This window comes from Pygocentrus nattereri, chromosome 13 (genome assembly GCF_015220715.1).
Source record: "Pygocentrus nattereri isolate fPygNat1 chromosome 13, fPygNat1.pri, whole genome shotgun sequence".
Classification (NCBI taxonomy): Eukaryota; Metazoa; Chordata; class Actinopteri; order Characiformes; family Serrasalmidae; genus Pygocentrus; species Pygocentrus nattereri.
Window position 1 is genome coordinate 3,518,963 of NC_051223.1, and position 26,737 is coordinate 3,545,699.

Below are 26,737 nucleotides of genomic sequence, written 5' to 3' on the forward strand. Positions count from 1 at the left end.
GGAATATCTATACCCTGCTTTTAGTTACAGCACCAGCGAGCTGGAATTCACTACAGGAAACACTAAAACTCGGCTCACTGGTGTCACTTAGTCATTTTAAACTTTTAATATCAAACCACCTTCAGGACTGCCTGTACCTGTTTTATTTCATCTTATTTATTCTTAACTTTTATTTCTTTGTTTTAGTTCTTCTCCTAGTTCTTTATTAATTTTTAACTTATTTTAATTAGTTTTTTATTATTATTATTATTATTACACATTTTAATTTTAGTTAAGTTTTATTTTGATCTATTTTTATCTTTTTTTCACTGTTATTTTTAAATTTTGTTTTAATTTAAAACAATTAAACATAGCTATTGTTTTCTTTGTAAATCCTCGGCTACACTGAAAATGAGGGTTGCCCTCAGGACTTGCGAGTCAAAATAAAGGTTGATTGATTGATTGATACCCGAACTGTACAACAAAGTGTCGTCACAGTTAGCGGCGCAGTTAGGTGTTAAAGCCATGAGCTTCTATTCGGAGTTGATGTGAGATCAGTGTCTGCCACAAGGCTCACTAATGTACTGGGTGAACTCTGAAACGTAAGGACTACAGCGTGCGGTTGAAGGGGTCAGCAGACGTCAGCAGTTCGGTTGCAGCCTCCCTTACAGATATGAGTAGTGATAGGAAGATTAAACACCTTAAACACAAACGTAAACACAATACCTATAATAATAATAATAATAATAATAATAATAATAATAATAATAATAAAAAGTATCTGTATCTGTATTGAATCAGGACTGAAAAATACAAAGCACTGTGTAAATGTCTTAGTTGCTGTGTTTCTTGTTTCCTTTCTAGTTTAAAAGCATCATTACTCTTTCCACCTCAGGACTGTCATACCCACGTTGTTTGTTATTTCAGTTTTAATAACGGTTACATCGTATATAACCTTTATTAATACATATTCATAAAAATACATGATCAAAAGTTCATTGAGGTGTTTTTGTAGTGGCTAAGCTGCAAAAATGGGATTTAACTAGCTGTATGTTTAGTTGCTGTTGTTAAAGCAGCAGTTACATGTGGTCTCTGTGCATCAGAACCTTTTCTGTGAATGAATCACTGTCATATTTAAGAGCAGCCTCTATGGAAGAAACTGTTGGTTACAGTAAACTGGCCTTATTTAACATTCCCCACTAAGGCTGAAAGTGTAAACAAACACAACTACACACAAAGCATGCTAGGGCTGCAGTGAATGACTGCTTTAGTTGATTAATCTGCTGGCTAATATTCATATATTTGTCCGATCTAATAATTCTGTTGTACTGTAATTCCTCCATCAAGTTTGTGTATGTGTGCATCAATCATTGGTGGACGAAGTACACAAATCATGTACTTGAGTTAAAGTGGAGACACCCAATGTAAAATATTACTCCGGTAATAGAGGTTTCTCTCTATAGACCTCCATTTGAGTAAAAGTACAAAAGTATTTGCCGTCAGATGTACTTAAGTATCAAAAGTGAAAGTACCTAAAGAATAATTGTGACTCGAATGTCCTGTTACCACTTTTGTAACAAGACTCTTGCTTTATCAAGTCATTTTAGGTGAAAATACTGTTGGTGAACCAACTAATTAGTTTGACACTGATTAAATTAAAATGATCAAAATCATTGATGATTGGCGTTCTTGCTTCGCGCTTCTTTCATTTTGACGTGTTACGTTTTTATACACACAAGGCGAATGGAACGACAGATTTTGCATAATGTAAAGGAATGAAGAGGAAGATATTTGACTTTGAAATGTAGTGGAGTGAAAGTAAAAAGTCACCCAAAATGGAAAAACTTCAGTAAAGTGCAGATACAGGAAAAAACTAAGTACAGTAACCAATGAAGGTAAGTGATACTTTTTTAATCCCACAAACGGGGAAATTCCACCTCCGCATTTAACCCGTCCGTGAAGTCAAACACCACATACACACTAGTGAATAAACACACACACACTAGGGGGCAGTGAGCACACTTGCCCAGAGCGGTGGGCAGCCCTATCCATGGCGCCCGGGGAGCAGTTGGGGGTTAGGTGTCTTGCTCAAGGACACCTCAGTCATGGACTGTCGGCTCTGGGGATTGAACCGGCGACCTTTCGGTCACAGGGCCAGCTCCCTAACCTACTTTACTTTATTACTGTCCACCACTGACATCAATAGATGTCTTCATGGCGTAATGAAACATAAATCACTTGGCAGGCAGGAGAATGTAGGCGAGAATGCAGTCCAGTCCATTTTTCTCTAAAATCTTTTTGATGAGATCTAAATGTTTAACATGCATGAAGCCGTCACGGTTTGTTTGTGTCCCTAAATGTATATAAAGGCTTTAAACCACCAGTCTGCTACAGTGCTGCTTTTAGCTAACATCATACGACAGCACCTGTGGATCTGTATTTATCTCATCACGCATTTATGCGCACACTTTTGGCTTATTTCATTGTCCTGTGTTATGGCCTTCACAGTATGAAAGAAGAGGACCATTTGATGTCCGTCATGTCCACCCAGCAACAATGCCACACTTTGCCAAATGGTGTTTGGATGAATGGCTAAATTACAAATACATGTACCACTGCGCTTACCGCACCGGCTCCCAGTTGAACCATTGCCTCCATAATCTAATATCTTGTATAAACTCAAATGCTGACCCTGCCAGAAATAAAAGCTAAATAATAATAATAATAATAAAGCCTTCTGCCATGTGGTAATTTCATGTTGCCAGTTTCTGGCAATACTTGTATGTTTTTATATGTAAGGCTGGGATGATTGGGTAGTTTATCACATCCAAAATAATTAAAATTAAAATAAAAATTTAAAATAAAATTGAAATATTTTATTGTATTTATTTATTCATTGCTTTGCTGTCTGTAGGCGAATGAACACACGGCTCATACGATTTCTTTTTTTGGGAACTGAAAGGATTAGTGTTGACTGACTGTTGCAGCTCTACTCTCAAGCTCAGGCGCCTGTTGTCACAATTCAGTATGTTGGGCATGGAAAGAGTATGAATTAGTGGACTGGACCACTCCTCTTTATAGATTTAGTTTCTGTGTTTTCCGTAAAATCTGCAATGAAAGTAACGCTGCTGATTGAACGCGCCATATTTCTTCAGAGTTGCACTGAACCGTCTGTGAATGCAAGCTAACGTAAAGAAGTTATACGAACAAAGCAAATTTTTTTGATCGATTTAAACCCCAAAAACACTTCTTCTGCCATGCCTTTTACAGTGTACAAACACCAATGCCAGGCCATGTGCCTCGATTCAGTCAGTATGCCCTTTATCTGGAGGGTGTGCTTAAATAATATAAGAAATATCAGAAACATCAGTGTAAGAAATGAGTAAATATAGTAACGTAAAGAAATCTGTAATGGTGGCTGATTTCGCTGTAAACAAATGTGTAACAGCAGGTGGATATTAATGAGACTAAATGTAATTCAATGAGCGTGTTAGCCAGGCCTGTTAGCACCCAGCCAACTCATGACTTCAGCTTACTAATGATGCCTACTGTTTATAAAGCACAGCATGGTGGGTGGAGGCTGAATGCCTTACCAGTTAAACGTCAATTACAGCATAAAACTTGTGTGTTTTATATCTAGGACTGGGACAATTGGACAGTTTGAATAATCAGTAAATCTGGACAACAGTATCAATAAATAACAAAATATTACATTTTTGAAGTCACATATTCTGTGTATCTTGGTGAGCTTTGATTTTTGCCAGAAGGGGTGCCAACCTACACTGAGCTTTGGCAAAGAAATGCATACCAAATTTAAAAAATGTAAACACTGACTTTAATGCTGTCTTTCACTTCAGACCTCACGGTGGCTCCTGTAATTTATGCGTGGAGCGCTGAGCCGAACCAGAGCCTCAAACTTTACCACCTGAACCTAATTGATAATAATGAATTAAATCATTATTTATATTCCTTTTGCAATGTTGTATAAGTAGAAAACTCTTCGTCTTCGTCTGATGAGCCGGTTCTGTTGCTTGAGCAACCCGTGCTCTCCGTTGTAATGACGATTTCAAGACAGTGATAAAACTACAGTAAAATGTTTGTTTTCTTAGCTGTAATTTTAAGCTGTTTTGTTTTCTTCTACAACTATTTCTACAAAACAGCCGGCCCCTCCAAGGTTCTTATGGCCTTGCAGAACTTCCTCTCACCTTCTAGGTGAAGTCAGAGCCAAGTAGGCATGTTTGACACTAGCATGACTGAGATTTCAGGACCCTCAGGACATCACCTCTCCTCTGTCTTTCTCTCCCTATCTCTGTAAATATATAAATATATAATATACTGATTGTTGTTGTTAGTGTAACATCTCCATATCATTATCATCTGTATATTTGATTTTTATCTTTAATCTACTGTAGAAAATGTTTTGCACCACATGTATTTATTTTATCATTTTTATATATATATATAAAATCATTATCATTATAATATATATATATGATTATTATATCATCATATAATCATTATAAATACCGTTTTTGGATACAGTTATACAGAACTTCTAAATCGTGACATGTCTACAGGAGACGATGTCACGTGACTGCTACAAAGAAATTATGAGGCAACGATTTGTTGTCGGCTTATATCATAAAATTTGTCACTTCATTTATACACAAATTCCTCCCTCCGTTCCTTTTCAATAAAACGGCCTTAGTTAGATCCCCAAAACCCAGTTTTGACCAGATGATCCCTGAGGTGATTTCATCAAGAGGCCTGGCCAGCAGTGCATGTTCTTTGTCACAGCACTTCCAGTCAGACAGCTAACTTTGTCCTACCAGGAGAGCTGAACCTACTTCCCTGCTGTTTGCACCACATCAGTCTTAGGTGTTGTGCCCAGCTGTTTAATTCTAACCTCCTCGTAAGGAAGATTATCAGATGGCTTTGGCAAAATCAGGTCAACAATATCAGCATTGTCATCGTCTGAACCTTGCTAGCTGGGTAGTTCACTCCAACCTAGCCAGCAGTGTGAACGACTGACTGAACGAAACGACATTAAACTCCAACAAGGAAATGTTCAAATGGTGTTAAACTGAAACAAGGAAAGTAATTTCACCAAGCAAACACCAAGAAACGGGCTGCAGTTTGTCTTTCGATGTTAGTAGCTCAAAATAGCTGTCAGTCAAAACGGGATTCAGCCTTTCGACGGATCCTCCAATCATCTCGCAGAAGCTCCCAGATGTAGGAAAGAGTACGTCCCCCTGTCCCCCCACTTTTAACTGTTTTTGGTTCTTGTCATTTGTAATCAGGCAGACTTTGTTCCAATATGCACTAGTTTGCGAGTAGCATTCTTTGGTGCAGGTCTATTTTTGCGTACATCTTGTACTCAATGATTATATTGAACATTTAAGAGGTTTCAGTTTCCAAATGGCTCCGAATAATCGACAAACTTCCAGTTATTAAAAGTTAGAATGGCATTAGGCCTGTAAAGTGGGCTTGTTCAACCACAGCAGGACAAAAGCCACTGTGACATGTTTCATTTCATTCTTCTAATAAGCCCATCACTGACAATATGTTAAAACTACTCCAGCTCCAGTAGGGCTTAACGAATGGTCCGCAAACGGCTGAATTACACAAAATTGCACCACATGGTCGCTTCTTTATCCTTGTGGAGAAATATTAACATGTTCTGGGGAGTGGCCGGTTCAAAGTCTGTCAGTGATCAGCCCATTGTGTCAAAAATCTGACCTGTGGGGGAAGCGACTGCAGGCCTCCTACGGGGCCACCTGAGACACCACCTTTGGTTATTATCTCTTGTAGCGGATTGGGTGGCTCCCTGACATATACATCGATTTACAAAGGCGTTTAGACCCCGGCGATGCAACTATGAGAATCGAGTAAAATATGGCCTTTAAATAAACATTAATACCCATTAATTTGGTATGGAGTGGAAGTTTGGTGGCCTCTAAAGTGCCAACCAAAAGTCCAGCATGTTTTACTTATTTTTGCTTTTTTGTTTTTTTTTTTTACATGTTAATGTAATAATGGAGATATCAGTGGAATTATGCAGTGATAAACAAATCTTAGAGGCTTTTCATTGAAGGTGGCGCTGAGGAGTCACCAGGTCTCACCAAAGAGTAATGGCGAGGCCGAATGGACAAGGGCTTTTTGAAATGGGAGGAATGGGTTTCTGCTCCTTCCTCTTGATGGCTCTAAGAAATTAGGAGAACATGATATACTAAGAGCTCACAGTGCCACTGTGAAAAGAAGAGGCGGTCATTCTTGTGAGGTCATTTTTTTTTTTTTTTAATTGAATGTTATTATTTTATAGTATTATTTTAATGTATTATTTAAATTTGTATTATTATTCTTTTATTTTTTTTTACATTTAATTTATTTTTCAAGCATTAAAGGTGGGACAGATGGTTTTTCATTGCTTCTAATGTGTGTGATGCCTTGTAATACATAGATTTTTAGGACAAGCTTGCAAGGAAGATTAAACAGAGGCATTGGGATCAGACTCAGGCAGTGGCCGAAGGAAAGACGACAGTGCAAAAGATGTTCAGTATGATTGTAAGGCAGGATTACAACTTTAGGAAATGGGTCAATAGGTCATGTGGGGGTTGGGAGGCATTGAAATCAGTGTGAATCGGAAATCATAACACATTTTCTTTCTGAGTGAAATGATATCAGAGATACCTCGGAGCTAACTGAGCATTTTCTCTTGATTATGTGTGGGGGTGGTGGGAAGGGGGAAGTATAACTGGTTTTTAACTGGTTATAACTGGTAGTTTTTCCCTGTTCACTGGGGATATAGTGATATAATCAAAAATCAGATATTTTTGAGACAGGCAGAAGTTTTTACATTTTGATGGAAGATTATGGAAAAGCAAGAATTTACTCTTTCAGTTGACATTATATGGTATATGGTGCTCATTATTACCAGCGACATGAACTAACAGGAGGAAAACAACAAATATTAATTTCAGATTTCAAGCTCATTACAGATAGAGCTGGGCGATATGGCCAAAAATGTTGACATGATAAAATTCATATCGTTCGATATCGACATAAAGCGATAAATGTCAAGTCATTATTTCTTTCAAGTTCGAAGGCTGATTTTTGCTCCCGACTGGTTAATTGGGGTTTTAAACTATCTTTTATGGTTAGAACATGTCACACACTCGCCAAACAGTGGAACATTTCACAAATCTGTCATAGGACAGTGTGAGAGAGTTTCTGGTGAGCTGTTTTTACCAGCTGGAAAACCACGGTCGCATTATTTGTAATAGAAAACATTTTTAGCTGTCTGGTGATGAGTGCTCGGCTATCCCGTTACAAATGCTGAACAAGTGGCAAGCAACAGTGCTAAACGTTGCAGTACTCAAATATCAGCTAGCAGACGTCTGGATTTCTCTATTCTATTGTAGTAGTTTGAGTGGTGAACCGCAATATATCGGATGCTTGCTGTGTAAAAGTATTAACTGCAGTGTGAATCTCTCCAGTCAGACAAACAGAGTCCTCCTTTTAGCCACGCTTAAAGTGAAAGCGGTGCTTTTGTGTCATAAATTTGCCGTGTTGTGCAAGTAATTAATCAATTTAATTAATTAATTAATTAAGTGACCCTTATTAGTCCCACATCGGGGAAATTTCACCTCCGCATTTAACCCATCCGTGAAGTGAAACACCACACACACACTAGTGAGTAGACACACTCTAGGGGGCAGTGAGCACACTCGCCCGGAGCCGTGGGCAGCCCAATCCGCAGCACCCGGGGAGCGGTTGGGGGTTAGGTGTCTTGCTCAAGGACACCTCAGTCATGTGCTGTCAGCTCTGGGGATCGAACCGGCGACCTTCCGGTCACGAGGCTGGTTCCCTAACCTCCAGCCGAGTGCTGAGTGCTGCTTCAGGTTAGCCAGCTGCTGTTCTCCCGCTCTCTAATACCTCACAGCTTCCTCGGTTTACTTTCGTTTAAATCAGGGCTGTAATTCACAGGAACCCACTTCATTCTTTCACTTTCGTTGCTTAGGAATGCACCAATACTAAAATATGTCACAGAGCTGTAACACGGCGTTGGAGTTGTGTGGAGCGGACGGGATTTAATCCCGCTAAACCTTGTTAGGATGTTAGGAAAGAGGTGAGTTCACTGTAGGTCAGTACAGTTATGCCACTTATCTCGTCACTCAGACATGAGAACAGATCGGCGGTCGCTCCACCCAAACAGGGAATGTATAACTCTACGTTTCTGCGGTTGCTGAAGTATATTTTTCTATATAAGTCTCCCCCTCCCTCTCTATCCATGCCAAAAAACACGGAAGTGCGCCCTCTCCTGGCGACAGCAGAGCTGTGTTCCATAGCAACACTAGCTAAGCAACACTGCTCAGGCAACATAGCTTGGCAAAGTGTGAGAGAATGGGTTATTATATCGAAACTTTATCGAACCTTTCTTATTGCTCTGTCGAGGGAAAAGTTATATCGCGATAATTATCGTTTTATCGCCCAGCCCTATTTACATGTCATGGCAGATAGAACAAGGGGAGAGGTGCAGGGGTGTCCAACCCTGGTCTTGGAGACCACCCTGGAGGGTTCAGATCCAGCACACTTGGCGAAAAATAACCAGATCCCCCAGGTGTGTTTGATAAGGGCCAGAGCTGAACTCTGCAGGGTGGAAGATCATCAGGACCGGGCTTGGGGACCCACGTTGTAGAGAAATGTTATGGTAAGCTAGAAATCACTTCTGACACGCTGTGACGTCCCTTATCTTATAATCTTAACATAATTAGTCTATTTTTAATCGTCTGTTCCTAATGCTAGCATGCTGATCCAGCCTTAAACTCCGATTAGGGATTTGGAGAAAGCAGCCTCACCTCTTCCTTTACTTGCCTTCTTTGCATGGTTTCACTTCTCCCCTCCTTTCCCTTTCTTTAAATCTGCTTAGTGGTGGATGAATAATGTTCCTTTTCTTCTTGCTTTATTGTTGTGGAAAATCTTGGGAGTGAGTGTAGCGCAGTCTGCTGATTTACATCATATTGGCCACTGTAAGTGAAATGTTGAAATGCAGTGGTCTCTTTTTTTTAACCTGCAATTTATTTATTTATTTATTTATTTTGCTAAAAAGGTTAAAAGAAATAAAATTGAGTGACCTGACAAACTAGTGTTCAAACGTACACATTCACATAGCTTGGCAGATTTATCTATCAGCGTAAGTCTGTCGTGCTGTTTTTTATGGTAAACTCCTAATCTCCTCTTCCTGAATCCAAGACTTTTTCTTTTTTGTTATTTGTTGCTGTTCTGAGTATTTGTGTGCTAACTTATGATACGGGGAGCTAAAGGACAAATAACTGCACAATAAATTTGTGCAACATTGCTGTCCTTAAGATAAAAGTAATTTTAGAGCATTTCTATTGGTTCTTCTATCATGAAACAAGTTCACACAAGGACAGAATGTGATTTCAGATGGTGTTAAAACATATAAAAAAAAAATATATATATATATATATATATATATATTTTTTTTTTTTTTCCTGCTATCATGTGACCTGTACCTAAGTAACTGGGATGCATGAGTGCAGCTCGAAATAAAACAGCCCACTGTCAAATTCAGAATTCAGGCAGCACAGAAATGTTAGCTATGCATCGTTGCTGACAGCCACCTTAATAAAACACTATCTAGGCTGAATCGCTTCACACTGCCTGTGACTCTTCACATAAACCAGAAAATGGCATGAAAGGGGACTCAGAACTTCAGGCTCCTCCTTTGTTGCTACTGTACAATTTTTCACTTAATCCAAATGTAGTCAGTTGGCAAAGCCACTGTTGCAAATTTTCCACTGCTTCTTTAATTCAGAACTGGAGCAGTGAGTCTAACATTGCTGACACTAGAATTCAGTAGTCACCCAAATAGCTGAAATAGTTTCTGGAGGGGGAGAAAAACCCAAAAAAACATCATCAAAACTTCTTTTTAACCCACTCAAACTGCCTCCAGGTCTTCATTAATGTCAGACAGACCTGTCAGTGTGGTTTAGGACACAGTACGACTTACTGTGAGGTATAAAAACAAACAGCACCTTCACACAACAGGGTCTGTGTTCACAACGTACCGCAGGATTAGGAGTGCTGTGTTGTGACACTCTGAATACCTGCTATGATTTTATTTATTTATTTATTTTCATTTTTATAGTTCAGTCATACTGTCTTCAGGTGCAACCCTAATTAAGATCCGGATGCAGGTAAGAGAAGTTTTGGTGATGTTTTTTTGAGTGTTTGCTGGCAGTGCTAGTCTTACAGTTCTGGTCCTAAACAAACGAAGCAAAATTTGGACTCCAAACATGTCTTGTTTGATCAATCACGTCAGGGGTACGCGGAAGGTTAATACCTGTACTGTGCCATGCTGCTATGTCCAGTGGAAAAACCATGTCCAGAGGAAAAACCATGTCCATGGAGTTGCTTTATTTTGCTTTTCAAACACTGCAGGTTTGCCCATGGAGACTTTCTTTAGATGTAGCTATAGGCCTCTGTTGGCTGAATGTTTATGTTCATGGGTGTGTGAGCTTTTCTCTTTTTTTTGGCATTTAGGACCTGAAAAGGTCCACTGTTTGATGGAGAAAGAGTTCGGTTGAAACAGTGAGGGGAAAGAAGAAGGGAGTGTCTTCAATAAACATTAAATTCTTCTCACTGATGGGCTGGGCCATTTTCAAGTCCTTCATAAGAAATACTCTAAAATGTGATGAACAGTTGTGGAAAGGCAGTTACGCACTGAGGGTGAGTGATATGGCAAATATCACCTACACTATGTAGGATCTGTTTCTTAATATTAATAGAAGCAGCATTAATGAGTCGAGAGGAGGAAATCAACACTATATATTTTATATATACAGTAGTTCTAGTGTACATGTAGGTTTTCTAAGTCAGCCCTGAGGAAATCTGTGGGGTCTCACCTAGAACAGTTCATCCTCAGAGGTCACGCTGCATTACACTGCACAGTAGGCTTGCAGTCAGCATGAATGTGTCACTGTATCCTGGTAAACAAGCTTTGCCCATGTATTCATGTTAGTGAGTGTTGCTGATCTCAATTTTGTTTTTTGGGTTTTTTCTCTGTTTGTTCCGAAGCATACATGCCTTCTTTGAATAGCCATGCACGTTTGGCTTGTATATGGATGGTATATTCAGAGAAGGCATGTATGCTTTGGAGTAAACAAAGGAAAAAAACAGACTTAGTTGGACCACATTTTAAAAATACTGTCATAAATATGAATACAGTTGCCTGCAGTCAACATTTCACACACTGCACTAAATCCAATAAAAACAGGACTGATTATGTTCTTTTTAATCAAACATGCAGTTGGATAATCTGCTGATGTTTTGTGTCCGATAATGAAGAAAAACTTAACCGGTCTTAACCAAAGTTCTTTATGGGAGAAAGATAAATTAGGAAGCCCATAGAAAGAAATAATTCAAAAAGTACTGGGCAAAAGTTTTAGGTACCTGGGGAAAAATATGTATAAAAAGCTGTTTATTTGGAAGAATGCTTTTATGTGTTTAGAAAAAAAAAATTAAAATTAATGCAAATAATATTAATAAAATAAGTGCTTTTACGTATGACATTGTTTTACTTTACTCTCTGTGAAGAAGCGCAGTATTACTTTGTTTATTATCCATTACCTGGCTTGTTCAATCAGTCCAATTATTCAATTAAATCAGGTGTGCTGGGGGTGGATGCGATGGCTTGGGGCGTCCAGGCGAAATCTGGAAGTAAACTGGTGTTATTCTCACTAGCTCATAATATATCAACACATTTTGTCTCTTTGCATTTATTCTAATAATATATAGAGCTATATTCTATGCTTCCAGTAATTTACTTAATCACTTGATCATGAAAGCCCTACACACAATTAATTAAATCTGTAATTTGTTATGGTATGGCATATGGCAGCCTTCTGGCTAATATAATAATCATTAACGAACAATATATTGTGCAGCCCTAATACGCCGTCATAGATCTAGTGATTCGGGCGTCTAGCTGACCTTCCTTCGGCTCTCGCTGCTGCTTAATAATGCATGCGATGCCTGGAGCGTGCCGTCTAACGTGAGATCCATCTTGATAGAGAGAGAGAATGAGTGAGTGAGGGAGAAAGAGAGAGAGAGAGAGAGAGTGAGTGAGAAAGAAACTGAAGAAGCTCGAAATTAGGAAGATGTTTGAGAATAGGCTCCAGTGAGCTGATGACGGAAAGAGTAGTTAATGCGGTCAGTGGAGCAGAAATAGGAACCAGTGCAAGCACACATACCGAGGATAAAGGCTTGTGAGTAAGGGGTATTAGCCATGAGAGGCTACACTCCCTAATTGTGATACATTGTAGGTGCAGAGGTGCTACACGGACTGTCAATCATTAATGAAAGCCAGTCCATGCTCAAGTTACTACTCGTAGCAGAGTAGGAATGATTACTACTTCAGCTTTCTATTTTAGGATTACACAATGGTGCTATTGCCTTACTCTCTTCATTCCACACTTTCTGTCCTGCGTTTTCTCCTTCACCAACAGGTTCTGTTGTAAGTAGAAGTCCTTACTCTAGACCTCAACTTGAGTAAAAGTACTGAAGTATTTGCCTTCTAATGTACTTAAGTATAAAGTAAAAGTACTAAAAGAGTAATTCTGGCTCTGATGTCCTGTTATCATTTTTATAACCAGACTGGCTTCATGAATTCATTTCAGGTGAAAGTCCTCCAGCGTCTCTCTTGGTAAACCAGTCTTTTAATAGAACGTCATTAATTAGTGATGCTGACGTCTATTAAAATGATCAGAAGCACAAAACACTGAAGGTAAACAGTTTCCATCAGGGAGAACCGAGTGGCTCTGAAATCACTTTTTACACACAAGCAAAGTTTCAGTTTCAGATGACTTTGTAAATTAGTTACAAGCTGAATAAAAACTGGCTTTAAACTCAGGATCACAGATGAGCTCCTTTACTGTGTTGATCTGTAGGCGTCTGTTCATAAACATAAACCAACCCAAACTAATTTACTATAAAATGAAATGGTGTTTGTAGAAATTCAGAAAAAAAGAAACACGTCAGTCACGACTGCATATGTGGACATATTTCTATATTGTGCTCTATTTACACAAAGTTAGGTTAGTTCATCATTTATGTTGAACAGACTCTCCCAAAGTTTTACGCTGCTGCACTGACGTTGAACCGTGTGCTGCACTGGGTCGGTATGACCAACAGGTCAAAACAGGCTCAGAACAAAGTGACCACTGGGCCCTGATTGGTGCTCTGGCTTTGCGCTTCTTTTGTTTTGACATGTTACGTTTTTATACACACAGAAACCAAAAGGAACGACAGATTTCTCAAAATGTAGGAGGAAAAAGTCGGATATTAGACTCTGAAATGTAGTGGAGTGAAAGGAAAAAGTCGCTCAAAATGAAAAAACTTAAGTAGTTTTTTTCTGCAGGCAGGATGGAGTGGGTGGAGACGGATGTCAGGGCTGATGTGTGACAGAAGGATAGCAGCAAGAGTGAAAGGGAAGGTCTACAAGACAGTAGTGCGTCCTGCTATGATGTCTGGTTTGGAGACTGTGGCTCTGTCTAAAAGACAGGAGGCTGAGCTTGAGGTGGCGGAGATGAAGATGCTGAGATTTTCGTTGGGAGTGACAAGGATGGACAAGATTAGAAATGAGCAGATCAGAGGGACGGTGAAGGTGGAGCAGTTTGGAGATAAAGCCAGAGAGGCCAGGTTGAGATGGTTTGGACATGTGTTGAGGAGGAATAGTGGACATATTTGGGCAAAGAATGTTGGAGATGGAGCTGCCGGGTAGAAGGAGAAGAGGTAGACCTCAGAGAAGGTTTATGGATGTAGTGAAGGTGGACATGGAGATGGTTGGTGTAAAAGTAGAGGAGGCAGTGGATAGGGCAGGATGGAGGCAGATGATCCGCTGTGGCGACCCCTAAAGGGAGCAGCCGAAAGAAGTAGTTTTTTTTCTGTATCTGTACTTTACTTAAGTACAGTAATGAATTACATTTACTTAGTTACTGTCCACCACTGGTCCAAGAACATACAGAGATGCGCCACTTGGGAGCCCACTTTTGACTCATGCAGCTGCACATTGCTAATTGGTGGGTTTTAAGCTTGCATTACTTGTTAGCTTCTTTAGCCTCATAGCTTCAGAGGGAAGAAGCAGGCTTCAGACACCAAACATGTTGTGACTTATAAAACACATTTGTGGGAGAGGGAACTTTGATTTTTTTTTTTTTTTTTGGATCATTGGTTCTCATACAGGTCCTCAGGGACTCCTAGACAGTCCACATTTTTGTTTTAACCCAACTCACATTGCATAGGGATAGAGCAGCGGCGCTCAGTCTTACTAACAAAGGGCTGGTGTGGCTGCAGGTTTTCAGTCCAGTAAAGCAGGAGAGCACACACGTGAGCAGCTGTTTGAAGACTGAGACCGACTGATTAAACAATAGTCATGTGTTTCAGCTGATTTCGAATGAAAACCTGCAGCCACACTGGCCCTTAAGATTGCAGATTGCAGATAAGATTGGACACCCCTGGGATAGAGCAAAAACGTGGACTGTCTAGGGATCCTGGGGAACCAGCTTGAGAACTATTGACCTAGATAACCATCAATTAGATAATGCAATCTTAGTGCTGTTTTTAAACTGTATTGTTTTTCTTTTTTTTTCTCTACCTTTTTAGGTCCTTGGCTCCAGGATAGAGGAGAGTATTACTGGCTTGTACGTAAGGTGGACTGACGATTAACAGCTTTAACTCCTGTTCCTGAGACTCCTTGTAATTCCCCTTGTGTCCCAGTTCCAACACCAACTTTGCTGGATGATCATGCTGCATTTTTAATGCCTCTTTTTGCTGGACTGTATTGCTCTACGCACCGATTAACATGATCGTCTTTTTGGGGGTGTCTCCATTTGACACACATGTGAGAGTCTGTTTGTCAGTTTCACTGGAGCTCATTGAAGTCGGTCACCTACAGTGGGTGGTGCCATTATGGAACTGATTCCAGAGGATTCCTTAGTGACTGTGGAGATGGACCTGCTTTGGGATTATAACTCTGTTGTGACTGAGGCAGTAGCATCATAAGAACCTAGTGAACCATTTTCTTGCTTCTGATTTGAATTATGTATTTTTTACAATTGGTGTCCATAAGGATGGTAGGAGAAAATCACTGTTGAAGTCTAGGTTCATACCATCACCATGAAGGCAGCTGATCACCTCCTTCTCAAAACTCCTCTCTGGAATGGTCCTCTGATGTTGGGATATCACTGAATAGTTTGAGAACGTCCCCAACTTTTGTGCCTAACCAAGCTGGGTCTGCTGAATGGAGCAGACTTTTGCTTTGATGCACCTGGAGTGCCCTTCCTTTGGCTTTGTTTACCACCTACTTACTTCAACACCTGATTTACTTGGGGCAGTTTTATTGGTTTCAAGTTGATGTCTTTTGTCTGAACTGCTGAACCTGGACAGTCATCACTTGCCTGCCACTGCCTTGATTCTAATCTGACTGCTGAGACAAGATGAGCTAAACCAAGGAATGTCTTCCTTAACCTGACCAAGCTGATCAAACCCGAAGCTGTAGAGGCATTGGAAGCGAGTGTGACGAAGGTGGTGGGAGTGGTGAGTTTAAGGAAATGGCGGAGCATGCAGAGCTTCTTGCAGAAATGACCACTGTCGGGCGACTGTCTGCCACAGAGCGTCTGAAGCATGCCCAGAAGCGCCGGGCCCAGCAGCTCAAAGGCTGGGCTCAGATGGAGAAAGAAAACGCCAGAGCAGGAAAAGCTTCTCAGAAGAGCGACAGGGAGAAAAAGAGTAAGAAGGACAGTGGCCGGAAGGTGACCTTCCCCAACAACATCACCTTGCTGGAGGCTGCGGCCAGGAACGACCTGGAGGAAGGTAAGAGAAGAGAGAAGGGAGGAATAAAGATCAGAGATGGAAACACATCATAGTGTTTAATGAATTTTGGCTGGTCAACTACATATTGCGTGAGCTGAAAATGTGAAATTTCAAAGGTAGGATGGTAGATATGAGAAACATGGTGGATAGATAGGATGAGTTATACATTTACCAGCCACTTGATTAGAAGCACATGTACATCTGTGCAGTTCTGCATCAGGTGGATCAAGATCTTCATCCAGAAAGGGGTGGGGGGTGTGATCTCAATGACTTTGACAGGCAGAAACGGCAGATCTCTTGTGATTTTTCACACATAACTGTCTGTAGAGTTTAACTAAGAATTTGGTGCAAAAAACATCCAGCAAGCAGCAGAACTACAGGTGGAAACACCTTGTTTAGCGCGAGGTTAGAGGAAAGGGACTGGACTTGCTCAAGCTGACCAGAAGCCCTGCAGTGGCTATCACTAGATATATAATTTGAATGCCACAGCCTGTCTGAATGTTGTTTCTGACCATGTACATCCCTTTATGTTTACTCAGTTTACCCATCTATTCGTGGCCGCTTCCAGTATGATAATACCCCTTGTCACAAAGCACAAGTAATCTCAAACTGGTTCCGTGGGCACTGAGGTCAGTGTACTTCAGTGGCCTTCCCATTCACCACATCTGAATTCGCACTTTTGAGGAGTGGCAGAACAGTAGATTCACTGTATGAAGATACAGCTGACAAACCTGCAGCAATTACAGGGTGTAATCGTGACAATATGGACCAAAATATGTAAAGAACGCTTCCAAGAGCTGAGACTTCTGTGAGAGCGAAGGAAATCCTTCCCAGTATAAGTATGGTGTTCCTTATACATTAGATTTTTTTCCCCCAGCATATTAAATTCAGCCAATTTATTTATATGTAAAAGAAAAGCAATTGTGCTTTAAAACTTGCAGAAGTAGTTCTCTGAAGAGGATACATTAATTTATTTACACTCAGAAAATCAACAAAGCGTGTCGTTTGAAGTTCTTGATTTCACAGATCCAAATTGTCACTGCATTTCTAATGATAGTTACTAGGACAGACAAAGCTTTTGGGGTACTAAACACCAGCTGACTGGCAGCCTACCACATAGGGATGGTTAGTTAAATTTGATATTTGAATTTCCATCCATCCATTTTCCAAGCCGCTTCTCCGTCAGGGTCGCTGGAGCCTATCCTGTCCTGTCCTGTCCTGGACAGGTCACCAGTCCATCGCAGGACAGACAGACACGGTCACTCACACCTAGGGGCAATTTAGCATATCCAATTGGCCTGACCGCTTGTCTTTGGACTGTGGGAGGAAACTGTAGAACCCGGAGGAAACCCACGCAGACAGGGGGAGAACATGCAAACTCCACACAGAGAGGACCCCGGCCACCCGGATTTTTCCACCTCAGATCATTGTGCAGAAAAGCTCCACTAGCTAACCAGTCCAAAAAGAGAGCAGGTCAAATTGAACCAGAGGCGATAAGACACTTTAGCTTGCGCTTGAGATTTTATAAATATTCAGATTGAGCATCCTTCCGTATTCTCCTCCCATAAAAGCAAAAGTGGACACCACCTGTAAAGAGCTGTTCTGAGAACACAGAAGTCGCAGGCGGGTTCCTTATTAAATACATAATTTGTGCAGATTGCTCTCCGCCACCTGATCTAATTTGCGAGTGGGTTGTGCTTCAAGGTAATTGTTTGGGGGGCCAAAGGTGTTGCATGGACAGTGGTTGGAGTCTGACTGCTTTAATATACCAACGGCTCTTGCAACAGTAAGCCCAGCTGTCGTCAGCGGTTCAGCACCACAAGTAAGACTCACTGTGGTGGCCGCAGGGACGGCCTTTTGTCATTTATGGCAGAGAAGCATTCACCCTGAGAGCAGCACGCTTGCTGGGTGTCACTGTAATCAGTGTAGCACCTGTTGTAACTTCTACCATATTTGGCACAGACATAGTTAGCGTGGCAGTAGTGTCCGCTTTTGGCTTTGCTTTTCTAAAGCGGCGGGCAGCAGAAGTCCCGTGAGCCGGACTCTTGTTAATCATATCAGGGGCCATCTGGAGCCTCTTGCTGGATTGCCGTTGGACATGTTTGTACAAATTGTTTATCATCTCCTGCGATTTCTACAAATAATAATCTACGAAAATGGAAATGTGATTGAATGTAGCGTTTCTAGCATAAATTGGTTTCTGCCAAGTGACTTTTTGTGACATTAGGGGGAACGGTCACTTTCTCATACTCTGGCTAAATTACTCTTTTGAAATGAAGAGCCTATCGGCCAGCTACAAAACAGACACTGAGACCTTAAAATGTCACGCAGAACTCAGCTTTCGTGGAAATTCAACTCAAAACAGCTGCAGCAAAGGGGAAAACATGCGGCAGACAGGCTCGACTGTTTTTCTGCTAGCCTGCTGGGCTACTGAAGCTCCATACCTTATGCCCCCCAGAGTCCTGGACTAACTAAGAGCACAGTGCCTAACCACACTCAGCATGAACAATGTTATTTTTGAACTAAATACAACCTGGTGGTGTTGTTTGTGTTTCATGTCTTTTTATTTGGAGGAATAGTAAATAGAGCCGTTTCTGTTTACACAACTCAAAAAAAAAAAAAAAAAGTCAGCCAGAAACGCGTTATTTTATAGTCATTTTATCACTTCTCATATCGTCATTGGGATATCCAACAGCTTTATCACACATTGCATTTTATATAAATATCAAGCCGCCCTAGTATCTGCTGATGGCTTGGTTTTGTTTTATTTGATCAAATCGTTCTCACACAGATGTGTGATATTGACATGTAATATTAATCTAAACTTTTCAGAATTAAATGTTACACATTTTTAGTGTTCATGATAAAAACAGTATCATTGGTCATTTTTAGTAACACGTCAGTAGGTCTTTTTCCTTTATGCTCTGTCATGTCAGCTTTCATGTTTTCAAAAGCTTTGCTGCTAAAGGTATTTAATTATCTCTTTATCTATCTCTCTATCTATCTATCTATCTATCTATCTATGCAACTATCTGTCTGTGTGTGTGTGTGTGTGTATATGTGTGTATATATATATATATATATTGTCTGTGTGTGTGTGTATGTATGTATGTATGTATGTATGTATGTATATATATACACACTCTGTAATATAATGGACAGGCAGTACTGTAATGTAGTGTAGGCTGCTCTTCATTTTAGTGTGAAGGACGAAACACAATACCTAATGTGGCATGGAAGTTTGTTGATCTCAAACGGTTGTAAAGTTATTAAAGATTAAACACAACATGCTGTGAACACGTTGCCACCCATGTTAGGTCTTATGGGGTTAATCTCTAGCTATGCCAGTCATGTCAGTTCACGTTTGTTTGCATGTGTGTGTGTGTACATACGGTACTTACACACATTGTGTGTGTGTGTGTGTGTGTGTGTGTGTGTGTGTGTGTGTGTGTGTGTGTTACAGTGCGGGAGCTGCTGAACAGCGGTGTTAGCCCGGACCTGTTTAATGAAGATGGACTTACGGCATTACATCAGGTACAAGTGCACACACACATCCATTCATGAGTTATCAGTGAACGTTGTTATTGCTTTCAGGAAAGAATGTAGCATTCCCAGCCTTGAAACTATCCAGACTGAACAGAGTACCGCACTGTAATTCCGGTAAAAAGGAGTGAGGATGAATAGTGTAGGAGGGAAAGCTGGAGAGAGAGCAGCCTGGTACAACCATCCTGTTTTTCAGACACTTTCAGCTGCCTCTAGTCAGAAGATTCAGACTTAAAAACATAAACATCACACAATAACTACTTTTATTAATCAATAACTGCTTCCAAGAGCAGAAGTAAACCTCACTCAGAAATCTTGGAAGTTCATGAAATGTTCTTTATAATACTCATATCATGGAACAAATACAGAAACATTGTTCAGCATTAACTAAACTTTTTGTTTTTAAAGACATTTTTCAAACATAAAAAGTGCACATATTCAGATCTAAGGACTGGTTGTAACTATTGTTTATATATATTATTATTTATATATATATTATTACTTTTATTATTAGTGTATATATATATATATATATATATATATATATATATATATATACATATATATATAAGCAATAAGTCTTATTGTTTGGTGCTAAAGCAAAGCAGAAATTATTTATATTTTTGTTTTTTACATTTTCAAAGTGCTTGTTTCTTGTCATACACTCAGGAAAACAGACAGTTTCCCTGAGTGTATGACAGGTACACTGCACAATGAAAGTCTCATTGCATGACCTTCTGGACCACAAGTTACTGTACAAAAACTACATAAATACGAAGGACTGATTAAAAAAAAACACAATTTAAAGAAGCAGTGATAAATAAACATAAACATAAAACAGAGCCTATTTTCTCAGTGCAAGTACGTGAAATGCAATTGAAAATACTGAGAGCAGCTAAATAGAGCAAAAATATACATATCGCTGCTGTCGGAGGAAAACCTCATATCTCCATATTTGTTGTTCAGTTTTTGACGTAATTTGGAATGATCTGTTGCTCTTTACATTGTGTGCAAATATCATGATGAATGGACCGAAAGAAACGTCCCAAAATGACTTGGAAATAATTCTGGTTCCATTGACTTACATCAAAAGTAAAGTAGGTTATTTCCTTCTCCTGTAAAGTCACCGTTTAGGAGATGCGAGGTTTTCTTCCGACAAACAGCGATATACAAGTACTGTACACATAGTTTACATATACAGTCATATCCTATAGAACAGTGATGCACTGAAATAGCCAGTGTATACAGATGTGGGTTTGTGCAGTCTGTGCAGTGTCACACAGCAGCTACTGCTGAATTGCACATAGCTGTACATAAAATTTATTAAGCCTGTAATGTTCAAAATATCAGATATGGAGCGAGAGAGAGAGAGAGAATGTCTATCTTTTGTACTGTTAACTAGAACTACATTCGTCATACACACACACACACACACACACGTCCAGCACGCCTGATAAGCGAGCGGTCTTCTTCGCTCATCCACCCGAGATCACAGAGGGGTTTTTAAAACACAGTAGTGAAATATTGTAAAGTACGGTAGTTTTCTGTGTTTTAGACAAAGAATTATGCATTTTCTTCTGTCTTATTAAGGTAAGAGCTACCAACTGTGTAAAGCCCTTCTGAGACGAACAGTCAAAATTTCTGAAGCTTTTTTTTTTTTCCCTTAAAGAATAAAGCTGTTCGCTCACCTTTTACTGAGTTCTCCACCTTCTCCAATAGACTCAGTGATTTGTTAAGTAACAACAGACTTGCTTACCTGTTTTAACACTTTTTTTATGTCTTCGTTTTCTGATTTAACACATTCTGTGTTAAAGGTAACACAAAACATGTTATCTGTAAGTGGGCACTGAAATATTTGGGGAAATACTAATACAAACTATGTTGTTGTTTTTTTTTAAAAACATCTGTTTTTAGAGGGTGTTTTGAACTGTTCAAAAGTACCTTATGGCTAAATGCCCAACTGGACCAGTGATTTTCAGAGCTGTTCTCCAAACCTTGTAGAAACATTTAGTTTCCTGTTTTCATTGTTTTTTGCAGTTTCCATTTTGGTGTTTAAAGTTGTGCTGCAGTCTATGCTGGACAAGCGCTACCTGTGCTAGTGTTACGGCCACCAAAATAACTCCATGAGAGATGTGGGCAATGTCCCACCTACCGTGTAAAAAGGTCTGCTGACACAGGAGGCAGAGACAGACGGGTGAAGCAGGCAGTGTTTGGTCGCTTGCTTAAGAAAACCCATTATATATTGGGCAACATGCACAATTTATTTTTAACAAAAATCACAAAAGGGAAACTAAAACATTGGGATTCGCACAACAAAAAGCGTTTACATTTACTCGGTCAGTAGCTGTGATACAGATCCTTTTCTTTGTTGTTAGCCGTAGTTCTTTTTCTTACAGTAGCATGAACTGTAAGCACACAATGTTGCAGCAGTCCCTTAAAAAGTCTGGTAAATCACTGCAAACGCGTTTAATCCAGTAAAATTCTCTGTTTAAAGCAGACGAGCTCTCCAGCCTAAATACATAGGTAATGAGGTTAAAGATTGGCTCTCATACTCGCTCAGGTTTGCTAGCTTATCGACTTGATATAAGCTGCTTTTATGCTGTGAAAAATGCAAACACATTATTTCAATGTCATTTGCAGCACAGGTGCAAAAACGTTACTGCGCTGAGCTAAGCAACAGGTGTAAAGTCCACTAAGGCTGATGTGGGTCAGACGCAGTTCAGATCCCAAGTTAGCCAGCAGGAGTGCAGTAGGGGTCTGTCCATTTGGTAGATCCTCCAAGCATCTGAGCTCGAGGAATCGTGACCTGCCTCAAAAAACTTCAGCATGAGAGAAAGTGTCTGCACACGTCGGCCTTCCAGGCTTATAGTTAATGGCATTTAAGCAGGCTGTGAGCCAGGCTGTGAGCCGGGCTATTGGCCATGACCCTCGCGCAATTCAGCCTCATCCCAAGCCACACATGACGTTTCTCACACAAAGTGACTTGCATACGAGTCTGAACGCTCCAACATGATCAGTAATGAGCACATTCATGACCAGTTAGAGCAGCATGTACGCTGTTCTGTTGTTCTGTCTCACATACTAAAGAGTAAACAGTGCTAAAAACAGGCTGTTTCTGTCTATTTTTACTGTGTAGATGGCATCTTACAAAATCCAGCTGCACTTCACTGCACCCAAGCAAAGTTGCACCCAGCAGCAACATCGAGTTCACGCACTTCTAATCCTTACACCCACACAATGCTCCTCCCCAGTCATCTCCAAAATGCTGAGGGGTCACTACTAATGCAGGACTCTGTGTTGCCTATACTGTTCATTCATTTCCTAGAGTGATGAGAGGATCTTAGATTCAGCCCTCAAAGCTGTACTTACCCTCAAAAGCACTAACTGTGCTTAGCAAACCCCAAACAGTTACAGCAGATTCGTTTAGCAGATCTTAATTGGTCGATGGAGTTTCATGTTATATATTTTGCGAGGTCATTTCATTTCTGTTTTTCGCTTATTAATCCATAAAACTTTAATATTGAAACTAAATGTGAGTATTTGAGCATCGTTCTGGGTGGGACAATGAAAAGAAGCCCAGTCTAGGCCCAGTCATACCTCCATGCACCACTGGTTACCATTAACGAAATCTTTTTAACTGTGTATTTTCTATATACTCTGTAAATGGACTGTGTTCTGCTCTCATTAGAGTATGTTGACCAGTTGAACAGAGAGCTGTCAACTGATTATTGATGCTGAGCAAAACAGAATCTTTCTTTGCTCCTCTGAAGGCTTGTTGTCGTCACTCTTCATGAAATCACACTCTAACAAAAGGAGAAAGTTGGCAGCCCTGGTTACGATGCTTACATGGTCAGGCCGCATGGATGAGGCTGTGGAACACTGCTTTACCCTGACTTTAGTTTTAAGTGTGCTTACTAGTTTAGAAATTAACCGATTTTTGAAGCGGTGAGATGCAGTTTTGGTGTTGTTTATATAAATTGGATATTAACTAACTACATGTTTCCTCTCCTCTGCAGTGCTGCATAGATAACTTTGTGGAGGTGGTGCGCTGTCTGCTGGACGCAGGAGCGAGCGTAAATGCCTGCGACAGCGAGCTGTGGACTCCTCTTCATGCAGCGGCTACCTGCGGACACACAGACCTCGTCCAGTTGCTCGTACAGGCGTGAGTTTCTCTTCTGATACATACGATAAGCTTAGTGGACATCCTATAAACATCCTGCTCTCAGTGTACAGGCATAAAATAAAAACGTATAAATGAGGGCATGAAAGTTAGAGAGCCTCTGCCAGTGCATCACACAGCTTGCTGTAGGTGAGCAAACTGTAAAATCTCATTGTTGCTGGCTTCAAATATGACAGACAAACTAAATGACTGTTGGGCATTTTGTACTTCGCGGGACCCTCTGGGGTCCTTACATACACCCTGATTTGTTCTTTAGTGTTCAAATTATCTGATGGACTACAAGTAGCATAAACTCCAGAATTGAACCTGTGCAGTTCACATTTCCCTGCTTAGATGCTTTGCGCAGTGGAGAAATGTTTATTATGCAAGTCAAGTGGTTAGTTAGAATAGCTCACAGACAGTTGACTACAATTGCCATGAGCATTTTGGCATGCATGCAACTGGGATTTTATTTATTTATTTATTTATTTCTAATTTGTATTCACAGTAGGTTAATTCCCCTCCTTACGCTATGGACACTCCCACAGTCATGCAGCCATTTTTATTTTTTAGTTTTTTTCCTTTTCCTAAGAAGCTTGCATATTTTTGAGGTTGTAATTTTTTGGTGTTTATGTTAGGTGGCACTATGGCAAGTGTTGAAAAAGAGACGTTTTATTTAAGTATTTAGTGATACTTTTTTGATCCCACAAACAGGGAAATTCCACCTCCGCGTTTAACCCATCCATGAAGTGAAACACCACATACACACTAGTGAACACACACACTAGGGGGCAGTGAGCACACTTGCCCGGAGCGGTGGGCAGCCCTATCCACGGCGCCCGCGGAGCAGTTGGGGGTTAGGTGTCTTGCTCAAGGACACGTCAGTCATGGACTGTCGGCTCTGGGGAGCGAACCGGCAACCTTCTGGTTACAGGGCCAGATCCCTAACCTCCAGCCCACGACTGCCCCCTTATCTGAGCAAATCCACTCTCTGCGTGTTTTTTACAGTGGTGCGGATCTGCTGGCGGTAAACGCGGATGGGAACATGCCGTACGACCTGTGTGAGGACGACGCCACACTGGAGCTGATTGAGGTTGTGATGGCAGAGCAGGGTGAGTTGAGCTCTGCCACCTTCACTTATACACTTCAATACCACTACTCATCATCAGGCTGCTGATGCTAAAGCTTAAAATCTTGCCAAATGAATTAGCTCAGCCGTCCTACCCCCACTACGTTGATGTAGTGTTTGTTGTTAGTTTTCTTCTTTTGTTTTGCTAGTAAGAAATTGAAGTTATATCCACCAATTAGCACCTTGCAAACTGCATGGCTAAATATCACACCACTCACAATTTCAGTAATCACATATAGACTTGCTTAGGTGGTTTCTGACACGGTATGACAAACAGCAAACTTTTGGCTTAGAGTTGGCCGCTACTGCTGTTTTAGTAATGTGACATAGAGTAATTCAGTTTATTCTTATAGTATTTCATAGATTTAGTGAGCAGATTTGTGTCGTTTTAATTTGTGCTGTGCTTTAATCACTGTATTCCCATCTCTGTTACTATCCCATTCACTTTCACTGTATTCACTAAAAAGCTTAAAACACAGATGTCGTATCTTTCTATTTTTGGGAAGGTTCTAGTCATCCTTTGTGGTTTGGTTGCTTCATCCATAAAGTCAGTGAAAGTAGTTTTGTGATGAATGAGTCGCACAAATGCCCAAGACGGAAACTCTTATTTACTTAAATCATTTTGAGCAACAGCTGCGTCAGCCAGTGACTGACAGTTTAAGGGCCCATATCATAGAAAACAGAATTTTTAAATAACAGTGGAATGTATGTAAACATTGTTGAAGTTTTAAACTGTACCATTCATACTCACTCCATACACTCCGTAAGTGGAGACTAAGCTGCAAAATAAAAAAAGGCCTGTTTTTAATTAATTATCTTTTTGAAGAAAAACCAGCTCCTTGATATCTGCCTCTTCAGCTTACTGTAGTTTAGCCCTGCCCTTTTGCATGGACGTTATAAAGAGTGTTTCGGCATGAACTGCTTTTTGAATGAAGCACAATACAGGGCAGCCAGTCAGAACAGCTGTAATTAACATGTATCTGTGGGAAAGACACAGTAACAACAAAAATACAAACTATGTTTGGTCAGCACATTCTTTTACTGTATTTATGCTTTTTATTGCACTGTTAAAATGTGGAAACATATACTGTCTCAACTCGAGCGCCTGACATCCCACTCACTCACAGCTGTGATCATCAAGTTAACGTGGTGCTAGAGAGCATCTATTTCCAGTGCGGCTGCTCAGGTGTACTGGACCCTTACTAGAGCCGCGATGAACACCCTTCATGCTTTAAGTCAGAGCACCTCTGTGAAGCGCTGATTAACCCGTGCTTTAACCCCTGCTATTACCCTCTAGCCTGCCACTAACAGAAACGGAGCGAAGCTGTGCTGTGAGCACCGCATGACTCTGCAAGGAAAGCAGTTGGCCTGGAGATTTGGATTTTACAGTGGATGAAACTGCTTTCAAAACTGACTTTGGATGCAAAGTTTCTGAATGACTTTCTCAAAACTCCACCCTCCGCTCTCTTAATGGCAGGCTAGGGGGTAATAGCACATTGCATGCACAGGTTAACCACTGCTTCACGGAGGTGCTCTAACTAAAAGTATGAAAGACATGCATGACGAAGCTTTGAATATTCGCTGCTGGTTACTGCTGAAGCTCCAGAGCCCAAGAACGGTCTTTCAGGACTGCCCTACTGTTTTCACCGTTTCGTTTTGGTGCAGATATATCTATGTATTTAGGTTGGAGAGCTCGTCTGCTTTAAGCAGAGAATTTTTTACTGGATTAAATGCCTTTACAGCGATTTACCAGACTTTTTAAGGGACTGCTGCAACTTTGTGTGCTTAACACAGGCATCACTCAGGAGCGCATTGACGAGTGTCGCGGGACAAAGGAGAGAGCGATGCTGGAGGACATTCGAGCGCTGATAGAGAGAGGAGCTGACCTGAACGCCGCGGATGAGTATGGAGCTACTCTGGTGAGAGACAGAGAGAGTATTAGAACAAGAACGGGAGACGACTACAAAGGCTGGAAGGGCCGTAAATCTCTTTTAGAAAATGAAGGAGTGCACCATGAAATCTCAGATTTCAGC

General features: G+C 40.6%; 1 protein-coding gene across 2 annotated transcripts in view; it reads left to right on the top strand.

The window, feature by feature from the left end:
- Positions 1-26,737, top strand: part of ppp1r16a (protein phosphatase 1, regulatory subunit 16A) — a 49,631-nt gene that overhangs the window by 11,844 nt on the left and 11,050 nt on the right. For both annotated transcript variants that reach the window (XM_017704511.2, XM_037544389.1), the window contains exons 2-6: positions 14,665-15,873; positions 19,337-19,407; positions 23,433-23,578; positions 24,584-24,687; positions 26,499-26,623. In XM_017704511.2, coding sequence (XP_017560000.1) covers positions 15,612-15,873; positions 19,337-19,407; positions 23,433-23,578; positions 24,584-24,687; positions 26,499-26,623 — 708 coding nt within the window. In that variant the 5' untranslated portion in view covers positions 14,665-15,611. The remainder of the gene's footprint in view (positions 1-14,664; positions 15,874-19,336; positions 19,408-23,432; positions 23,579-24,583; positions 24,688-26,498; positions 26,624-26,737) is intronic.